General features: G+C 36.3%; 3 protein-coding genes across 3 annotated transcripts in view; all 3 read right to left on the bottom strand.

Moving 5' to 3' along the window:
- LOC109831101 overlaps positions 1-921 on the bottom strand; it is a 9557-nt gene extending 8636 nt beyond the window's left edge. Inside the window, exons 1-3 of the mRNA XM_020398441.1 lie at positions 890-921; positions 356-419; positions 29-179 (exon numbers count right to left, since the gene is read on the bottom strand). Of these exons, the coding sequence (XP_020254030.1) occupies positions 29-179; positions 356-419; positions 890-921 (247 nt within the window). The remainder of the gene's footprint in view (positions 1-28; positions 180-355; positions 420-889) is intronic.
- On the bottom strand, positions 3124-5736 carry LOC109830702. The gene is made up of 10 exons (XM_020398059.1): positions 5590-5736; positions 5453-5512; positions 5155-5379; positions 4842-5083; positions 4540-4752; positions 4356-4460; positions 4164-4280; positions 3906-4042; positions 3440-3794; positions 3124-3352 (listed from the first exon to the last, which is right to left on the bottom strand). Exons 1-10 carry the CDS (start codon positions 5687-5689, stop codon positions 3281-3283), a joined length of 1626 nt encoding a protein of 541 aa, XP_020253648.1. The 5' UTR covers positions 5690-5736; the 3' UTR covers positions 3124-3280.
- On the bottom strand, positions 6354-8140 carry LOC109830703. The gene is made up of 3 exons (XM_020398060.1): positions 7027-8140; positions 6705-6941; positions 6354-6621 (listed from the first exon to the last, which is right to left on the bottom strand). Exons 1-3 carry the CDS (start codon positions 7899-7901, stop codon positions 6507-6509), a joined length of 1227 nt encoding a protein of 408 aa, XP_020253649.1. The 5' UTR covers positions 7902-8140; the 3' UTR covers positions 6354-6506.

Raw genomic sequence — 10508 nt, forward strand, 5'->3', positions numbered from 1 at the left:
AATTAAGTAGGAAAAGAAAACAACTTACAAGCAGCGAGCTCCTTCTGTGTCTGATAAACAAACTCGAGCACCTCAGACACCTCCCTCTCGAACCTAAACAACGGCCCATCTTTCTCAAACTCCATCTTCCTCATCTTGCACAATCCTTCACCCATTTCCATCATTGCCCCTCGATGATTCTTCAAACCAAAACAACCATCGTCAGAACCTTACAATTTCAAAGAAAAGCAACCAAACATTCCCTCCAAAAGATGTAAATTGACTTTGTGCGTGACTTGCGCAAAATTTTTATGTGTTTTTCGAAAGTTCAACGGCGTTTAGTGGGTTTTTCTCTGAACTACCCAAAATGAACAACCTGATTGAAGAGATGGTGGAGCCCAACGGCACANCCAATTCCATCCTTTTGAGGGTTTGGTGGTCTGGAATGCGTGGATGGGGGAATATGAACTTATTCCCTCTATAAAAATAATAATAAGTTTTCCCTTTTTTTAGAGGTTTTTGTTTTTGAGCTCATTTGTTTACTCCACTTTATCTTTAAATTCAAGTATTATTACTTATATCTCTAAGTCCAACTCTTTTTTTTATTTATCTTTAAACCCAATCTCCAAAATACAACACTTTCATATGTGGGTCCCCCTAAATATTTTTCTTAAATTCTCATTATAGCCTTCATTAAGTGGGGCCCCTTTTTTTAAAAAAAATCATCTACCCTTTAAAAGAGGGAGTTCTTTGGAAAACTTTCTCTTCTCCAAAATAACCTTCAACTATTGTAAATATAACAAATTTATACATTTTTATCGTTTCACAGAGTTAATAAATCGGTAGTCCTAAAAGCCTTCGTTCCTTTCATTCTCCACCCTGTCGGTTACGAATCTGCTCTAACAGCCACCTTCGGTTACGCTTCTCCTCCAGCAACGTCATCCCACTTTCTTAAATCATCAATTGCCAACGATGAGTATTATTATCCTCATCATCACTGCACCCCCTCTGCCATCATCACCTCACTTCTCAGATTTTGGGCATCGGTTACGATCACGAAGGAGACTCATTGACGAAGGTATGATTTGATCCTTTTCTATATTTTACTTATGAATTTTAAATTTCTTTCTCTGTGCTCCGCCGCAGTCTTTTCACTTGCGTCTCCATCTTTTTATTACGACGGAACTTCGCTTCCACCAGAAATTGTTTTCCTCACCGCCTGAGAATCAAACTCCGGCAACAACTCATGCCATTTCTTGCATAAATTTTTATTTATTTGGGATGGACCTGGCTTCTTTTAATTGCCTACACCATTCATGTAATTGTTTTGGGAATTTTAGATGAATGAGATTAGTGTAGTTGGGAAGATGTGAAAGGATACAAATTATCAGATTAGATTTTGGAATGGGTCACATAAATTAGCAACTCTTCTCTCAGTTTATTATGCACATTGTTTTAGAAAAATTGCAGAAAGAAACTTTTGAAGTACTACAATATATGCTGGCTTCACCATGTTCCCATTAGTGAATTTTTCTCACTAATTGAAATCAAAGTAATATATGTAAAGAGCATCCTATAGGAGTAAATGTAACCTATCAGTACAAGGGTTGATAACAAAAATACACTTTACGCTATATTCGATATGAATATGAACATTAACGTAGACCTTATTAGAAGACTCTCCAATTCCATTTGTCAGACTGATATGGGCTATTGGCCCCTTAATTTATCATATTAAATTTGCACATTTTATTGTCACAAGTTTTGTTTGAAGAAATTTATTCGAAGTTCCAATGTTCTAAAATGTTTACTGAATAAACAAGGTATGTTGCTGTCAAAAGTTCTTGTTAATATCATAGACTTCAGAGTCTTGTATTATTTGCAAGTTGGCTATCTGAACTTGTGAGCCATGTTCGATCTGAAGGTGGGTTCTACGGACCTTGACCTCAATCAACTGTTAACTGGTGAAGGACAAGTGACAGAGTGGGCTGTGGGTAGTTCTAGGTTCATTTACAACTAGGTAAAAGCCAAAACAAGAGAAAGGAAAAAAGAACCATATGTTAGCTGGTGAAGTGTCAACCTTGGTGCAACGTTAAAACCTGAGGAACCTCTAATGTGTATATGACTTTACATGGTTATAGCAATTAAACCTTGGAATATTTTACCATGATTTTGTTTTTTTAAAGTTTGTCATCTATAAGAAATGAAGTAAACATTGTATATTTTTGCATGAACCGATACAATATAATGACTTCGAGGCACATATTATAATCGAACTATTTTTTTAAAGTTGCAAGATGTAACTCCAAAAATTAAAGTTGTTGAGTCAGCATCATTTCAGTAACTTGTAACTTCACAAGTTTAAAGAGGCAACCTATAACTTCATAGAAACTATGTATTAAAATGAAGTGTATGAATGATAATTATGATGGTAGTTTCTTAATAATATTATATCACTGGTAGAAAAACGACCAACCTAGACGGAAATTTCCGTCTAGGTTGGTCTACAATCCGTCTAGGTTGGTTCATCTAGACGGAAATCCGTCTAGGTAGATTGGTTTATTCTGTTACCGTCTAGTTTGGATCAAACTAGACGGATTTCCGTCTAAATTGCTCAATCTAGACGGAAACCAACCTAGACGGAATCGACATTTCCGTCTAGGTTGGTGTCCTAGACGGAAATCCGTCTAGGTTGGTGTCCTAGACGGAAATCCGTCTAGGTTGTCAACCTAGACGGAGTTCCGTCTAGGTTATCATCCTAGACGGAAATCCGTCTAGGATGGTAACCTAGACGGAAAACCGTCTAGGCTGACAACCTAGACGGAACCAACCTAGACGGAAGTCCGTCTAGGTTGATTATTACAACCTAGACGGAATTTCCGTCTAGGTTGGTACAGGACGGAATTTCCGTCTAGGTTGGTACAGTCTAGACGGAATTCCGTCTAGGTTGCTATTTTTCCAGCAAAAAAAATATATTACAATTTGTATTTCCCTGTACAATTACACCAATACATGAATACATACAATAAATACTGTATATATGAATACATCCAACCATCCAAATATAATCAAGATTTTAGACAATTCCATTCAAACCCAAAAATATTCAAATCCAACATAATGCACAGATCCAGCCATAATATAATCAATTCCAGCATAATAAACAAATCCAACTATCTACTTCAAAATATGCATCAACCAAGACCGTCTAATATATACATCCAACAAGCATATAAGTATTGTTATAACAGATAAAGCTGTTCATTGCATTAAAAATGTACAAAAAACCTCATAAACCTCATCAGTCGTCGTCGGCGGCGGTATCTCTATCCCGGTTACGAGAACGTGTGCTGCTCCCTCCAATATCTCCACTCTGAATGGTCAATTGAATAATCATTAAGGAGTGTTTAATACATATTAAATATAAATGAATTTATTATTTTAAGGAAAAAAAAGGTACCTGAGTGTTGCTCTGACCAGCACCGGAATTATCGCCAAGCGAGCTTATAATCCGTATAACACCACCATACGCGCTATGAGGAATCGCACCGCTTAAATATTGCATGACATACCCCAGGAGATCATCCATCGAGTTCGCCGTCAGCGCAACTTTTGTCATCTCATTAGTCACCTGGATATGTAGCTCCGAGTCAATCTTGTCAAGCAAATATGCAGAGATACGTGCGACAAATGGCATAGCCTGGAACCGAGGCGGGGCTGCTCTCATGGATGTAAATGGTGTGGAGGATGCTGTGGATGACCTCATGCTTACGCCGGGTGAAGCTCCAACACCATGCAGAGGATATCTCCCTCTCCTATATTTAGGGAGAAATAAATATTAAATTTACCTCTCGAATTCAATAATGATAAAAAAATATAAATAGGAATGTAGTATTCAAATTGATTCAAATTTTCTACATCCATACCTATTATGACCCATCAAATGCTGTGTGAGAGTAATGTTGTCCTCTGCAGAAAGCATGTGAGGGTCCGGCTCAGATTGTTCCTCCTGCTGCGACATATACACAGTTGCAGCCTCCTTTGATGCAGCCTCAAATCCCTCCTAAAGCACAAATATATAATTATTTCATGGTAAAGACAATGTTATTTGTGTTCTCATTTCCTCATAATATTAACAACAAAATAGAATTAATAATACTACACAAGATATGTATAACTCTCACCACCAACTCGAGATTTGCCTTGATCTTATCTCGATTCTTCTCATCACCCCTATATCTATCACGGAAAATGCCATACGCCGCTTTCGCCCTCAAGTGTATTGGCATTAATGATTTTCCCTGTCATATTATATATTATCACACTCATAATCATACTAATCATTAAATTCATCAAAACTTTAGACGGAAATCTACCGTATCCTGACAATAAACATCCTCCAGATTGGCATAGGAGTGTGAGCCCAAGTGGTGGTCATGCAGCTTCTTTCTTCTATTTTCTGACCCCTTCGTGGATTTATTCTTTTTTAAAAGAAAAAAATTAGCAAATATGCAATAAATTAATATCTTAAAAGTATAAAGTAATTTTCATGAAACTAACCTTGGAGGCATCGCTGTCCCAATACATGAGGAGAGCTGTGAAATGAACCTCGTCAACTCGGGCGTCGAGGTTTAAAAACCTCTGCCAGTCCTCCTCATACCTGTCATAGGTTTCATGTTTGATCTCATGCCTCCATTGTTTGAGAACTACTTCAACCTTAACATTGAACACATAATTCCAAGCCCCCTCAAAGTCCTCAAGGCAGAAGCAGTCCTGTAGATTTACATACACATTTAGGAAAGATAATTTAATATCAAATACTAATTATTAATAAATAAAAAGTAATAGCAATATGTAGTTACCATAAGCGCTGTCCATATCGCCTCGTATGCGCTCCATGGTAGTTCTCGAAATTGAAAATAAGGGTTGATAATGGTCGCTCTACGCACTAGAACCCCAATATATGCATTCAAGCGGGTCGACCATGGACCAACGGGCAAATTAGAACTATTCCACCGAATTATTGCCCTCATTCCTCTTGGCGGTTGTTTGGAATCAGGCTTACCTCCGCCACGTCTGTTCTCGATACGATCCTTCTTAGCACCTACAATAATAACATGATAATATATCATATAATATACAAATGTGAAAATTAAAAGTATTTATACAATTTACCATTCGCTATCTCTCTTTCCTTTGCTGCGAGTGCAACCTTCTTTCGTGTCTCAATCATTTCACGCATTTCTTCTAATTTTCTCGCAGCACGTGTATGGTACTTCCTTGCGTCAGCCATAGACTTATGAGAGGCTGGAGGTAAAGGTAAACTAAGATAGTCCTGTGTCTTTGGCCGCAAGTCCGTGTGGAATGTATAAGATGGATATGTCGGTGTCCAAGTATCCCCTACATAAGAAAGGAGAATCATTAATATAGTTTTTAATTAACCATTATAATTGAGCATTATAATATTGAATACCTGCATCAGGGGATGGTTCTGGTACTGCATCAGAGGGGCCAGGTGATGAATAACCCGCATCTGCAACAAATTAATCACTATTAGCTAGATAATTAATAATTGATAAAATATATTAAAGTATTAATTAATTTTTATACCTGCATCCGGAGATGGTAGTGTATCATCAGCACCACTACCAGGGGTGATACTACGTGATCGATCACCCTCGAGGTCAAAGAGTCTCCTCATCCTCCTCATCTGCAATTTCAATTATTAACATAGTTAAGAAAAAAAATATACATGCTCATGAGATAAGTTATTATGAAATGCATTGTTCTTATTATGATTAGCTAAAAAACTTTAATGCAGTGTAACATATATATTACATACCTACATCCAACGCCACATTCTGTGCGTAAGAGAATTCTTGCCAAACATCATCAGATGAACCAATTGGTTCACTATAATTATATTCACTTTCTTCAATATTTTTTTCATTGTTATTAGGTAGAACAACAGATCTTGGCTCCTTGTACAAAACCACCCAATCAGATATGACATTCGGATCTCTCACGAAGAAGCACTGATCAGCTTGTTCTGCAAAAATGAATTTCTCATCCGTATATACTTCTCGATGGAGATTGACAAGTGTAAATCCATAATGATCCTTTTGCTTTTTTGCAGGACACCACCGAACCTTGAACATCGTGTAAGTACATTGTTTTGGTTTACCAAACCCGTAAATTACTTCAACAATATCTTCTAATTGGCCATAATATAGTATGTCAGCTAGAATTGGGTTCTGATCTCTTGTACTTGAAAAACATTCTTGAGCAAACAAGCCCATGACCCCACTGTTCTGAGTTACCCTCCTATCATCAGTCTCTAGCGTTCGAAATTTATATCCATTGATCAAATGCTCATTATAACGTCTCACTTCATAATAAGGGCGTTGTGCATGTATAATAATTTCATCTGGTAACGTAGTACCATCAAGAAGTGATTTATCAACCTAAGACAAAAAATTTCAGAATATTTAGGGGATGTTATATTATGAATGTTCATAAATTAATTGTTAAATACTTACATCAAATCTTAACCAATCAGAAAATTCTTTCCTATGTCTTTTCTGAATATTATGCGCTGCATTCCTACCGGTTGTTTCATTCTTAAGCTTCTCCAAATGTCGCCTACATAAACAATATATAAGTTTGCATTGCGAACATTATGTAAAATGAATAGTCTCATCTATATTTCGGGTGTTATTTGTTACCTTCGATAGTCTGCGAACATATCAAGGTTTTCCAGCACATATGCATGAATTTGTTCTAAGAGAGATCTCGGATATTTTTCACGCTTTCTCTCCTTATCTGGTACTTGAGCCGTGGTTTTCTTCTGGCGCATGTAACGTGATGCAAAAATAAAGCATTCATTTGCCACGTATCCTTCAGCTATCGAGCCTTCTGGACGAGCTCGATTGCGAACATTATGTTTCATGGAGCCCAAGTATCTTAGAATCAAAATAACTAATTATTAGCACGGTAATTTCAAAAACGCATATACAAGTAATGAATGCAAAAAAAAATATAATTTACCTCTCAATCGGATACATCCAACGATAAGTAACAGGTCCGGCGATTCTAGCCTCTCTTGCAAGATGCTGGGTAAGATGGACCATAACCGTAAAAAAAGAAGGAGGGAATATTACTTCCATATTGCATAGAGTAACTCGGACCTCAGCTTCAAGTTTTTTAAATTCATCTACATCTATGACTTTAGAGCATAATTTTCTGAAAAACCCACAATACTCAATAATAATCTTCGACGCTTCTTTATCCATATTGTTACGGATTGCAACAGGAAGCAATTGATGGAGAAGAACGTGATAATCATGGGTCTTCAGACCTAAGAGTTTTCGCTCTTGCACTTGGACATTATTTGAAATGTTAGCAGAGTAACCATCCGGAGACTTTACTGATTTGAGAATTTCACAAAATCGTTGCATCTGCTCATTTGTCAGTGTAACACGAGACGGAGGCAACTTTAATTTTTTAAGTCCAACATCTTGAGCTTGCAAATCATTTCGGATATTCAAAGCAGTCAGATCTTGGCGCGCCCGTAGATCATCCTTCGACTTGTTTGCATCTTGTAGGAGAGTTGATACTATGTTATCACATATATTTTTCTCAATATGCATGACATCTAAGTTGTGGCGGATTTTAAGATTTTGCCAATAAGGTAGCTGAAAGAAGATACTAAATTTAGTCCATCCTCTAGGTAATTTTTGGTCTTCTTCCTCAACTTGCATTTTCCGGACCTTTCGCTTACGCTTCAGTGGCCTTTTTGACTTTAAATAATCTCTTACTCTGAGCGGGCTAAATTTAGAATAGCGTTTTTTCCCAAACACAACTTTTGGAAACCCCTCAAGTAATTGAACGATCTCAGTACCTGTGAGTTGACGCGGCTTCATTCTTTTCTCAACTGTGCCATCAAACTTAGCTGATAATTTTCTGTACTTATGACTCAAGGGCAACCACCTTCGATTAAACCAATAACAACTCTTTCGGCTATGTGGTAATTGAAGAGCTTCAAATTCCGGACCACATACAGGACAAGCACACTTTCCCTTTGTGGAATACCCAGACAGATTAGCATAGGCTGGAAAATCATTAATCGTCCATAATAGAATAGCACGTAATCTAAACGATTCTTTTATTGAGGCAACCTAGACGGAATTTCCGTCTAGGTTGACTATACAACCTAGACGGACTGCCGTCTAGGTTGTATAGTCAACCTAGACGGAATTTCCGTCTAGGTTGACTATACAACCTAGACGGACTGCCGTCTAGGTTGTATAGTCAACCTAGACGGAATTTCCGTCTAGGTTGAGGCAACCTAGACGGAATTTCCGTCTAGGTTTCCTGTTCCGTCTGGGTTTGTCAAACTAGACGGAAAATTCCGTCTAGTTTGCTCCAAACTAGACAGAACAATCTAGACGGAATTATTCCGTCTACTTTGATCCAATCTAGACGGAAAAAATTTCCGTCTAGATTGTTCCGTCTAGTTTGATCGTTTTTCTACTAGTGTATGTCAAAGCACTAATTTATAAATATTAGCTTGCTGGTTTTTTTTAGGTGGTTTGGAGCAAAGTATGATGGAAATCTTAACTTCAATTCTGAAGTATATGAAAATTTGAACTTAAATTTGAAAGGTTAGTTTGTCAAGAAAAATAGTTTATGATGATGATGATGTACTACGACTAGATTGTATATGATTTACATGTCAGTCTACTTTTGTGCTTGTAAATATGTCATTAAAGTTCCATATTCTATTTGCTTAAACCTTCCACACTATCTTCCTGATGACATGACATGTTTATGATTTTTTCCACTATAGTAGGATCGTTGCGTGAGATTTAATTTTTTGATTCTAATCTGCCATAATTTTTTCAACTACGTATCAATTTTTAATTAATATATTCTTGAATTTGTTCGGTGATTCATGATGACCAAGAGTGATTAGATGAAGAAAAAAGAAAAAACACACAGCCTAATGTCTACCACCTCTTAGAATGCTTTTGATGCTTGCACTTTGTATGGTTGAGTGCTTATGTAGCTTGTTACCACCCAATACACTATTCCGATATATTTATCTATGTTCATGAATGCTTCACCATGCACTTTTAGAGTAGTTAATATGCTTACACTTTATATGGTTTGAATACGTTTTTAGCTCATCCAATTACTGCACTTTTTGATTAAAACTTTCTATGTACATGCACCGGTTTCATCGAATTTGTTATTTTAAGAAATAAGACCTGAATCATTTTTGGTATTATATAGCAGTGAAAGGAGGTGAACTAATTTGTTCCGGTTGTTCCTAGGACTTGAGTGGAGGAACTTTGGTGCCTGTTGATGGATTGGATTCTCCACTATATGCACTTGAGGTTAATATTTATAATTTATTTAAATAGATAGAACAAAGAAGATTTAGTTGCCTTGCAATAGATAATTCGACTTTTCATCTTCTGCAAATTGTTTACTTTACAGTAGTTCAAATTTGATAGCTCGGCATGATCCTTAGAAATATTCATTTGCAGATAAATCTTAAGAAGGCCAGAGAGGAATTTCGCAGTGTAAGTCGAAAAAATGGAGGTACCGGAGTTAAAATTTTTATGGACAGTATGGCTCTTAGAATGCTTGCTAACCAGGTAGAATCTAGTGACATCATAGATTGCAACAATGACCGAAAGAAATTCATTTTTTTGGTTGTCTATTAAAGTCCTCAAGAGTACTATTTATTCCAATATTTTCTCGCATAAGGTTTACAGGTTTTGGCACATTGCTTTCTCTATAATAAGCTAAAAGTTACTTTAGGGAATGCATTCTTAAGTGTGTGATTTGCTCAAGTTTTAGGTTCAATGATTCTTTTCATACAAGTGGTAGGGAATGCATTCTTAAGTGTGTGATTTGCTCAAGTTTTAGGTTCAATGATTCTTTTCATACAAGTGGTATTATATCTCCTTGTTCATAGTTATGCATTTTTTCTTATATTCTATGTCAGCATATGGAATTTATTTGTTGGCAGACTGATTTGCTATATGGTGAGGTTTTTGCATATGTTTCTTGTGTTTTACTTATATTTTAGTTTGTTATGGTTAAGCTAGGAGAACTCAAACTAGAAGAGTTACTGGACTCACCTCCCCTGGGGCTGGATGAAGTAATTGCAATCTCAAATGTATGATATTTTAGTCAAGCTGTTAAACAGAGATTGTTTTGTTTATTTTATTTTATTTTATTGGCAGAAGTCAAGCTGTTAAACAGAGATTGTTTTGTTTATTTTATTTTATTTTTTTGGCAGAAACTTGAGTATTTTATGCCTGTCAGATTTTTTTCTAGGTTATGCAATTTGTTGAATCACAAGAATATAATATTTTTAGTCGTATAGTATTCGATACTGCTCCTACGGTAAGTACATATTTCCTGACTATATTTCTTTTCATTCTGCTATTTATTTCCTTGGAAGTATTGTTTGTCATTTGTTAGCTTCTAATGTAAAATAGTCTTATATGTACCTG

Source organism: Asparagus officinalis, chromosome 2 (genome assembly GCF_001876935.1).
Source record: "Asparagus officinalis chromosome 2, Aspof.V1, whole genome shotgun sequence".
In the NCBI taxonomy this organism is placed as follows: Eukaryota; Viridiplantae; Streptophyta; class Magnoliopsida; order Asparagales; family Asparagaceae; genus Asparagus; species Asparagus officinalis.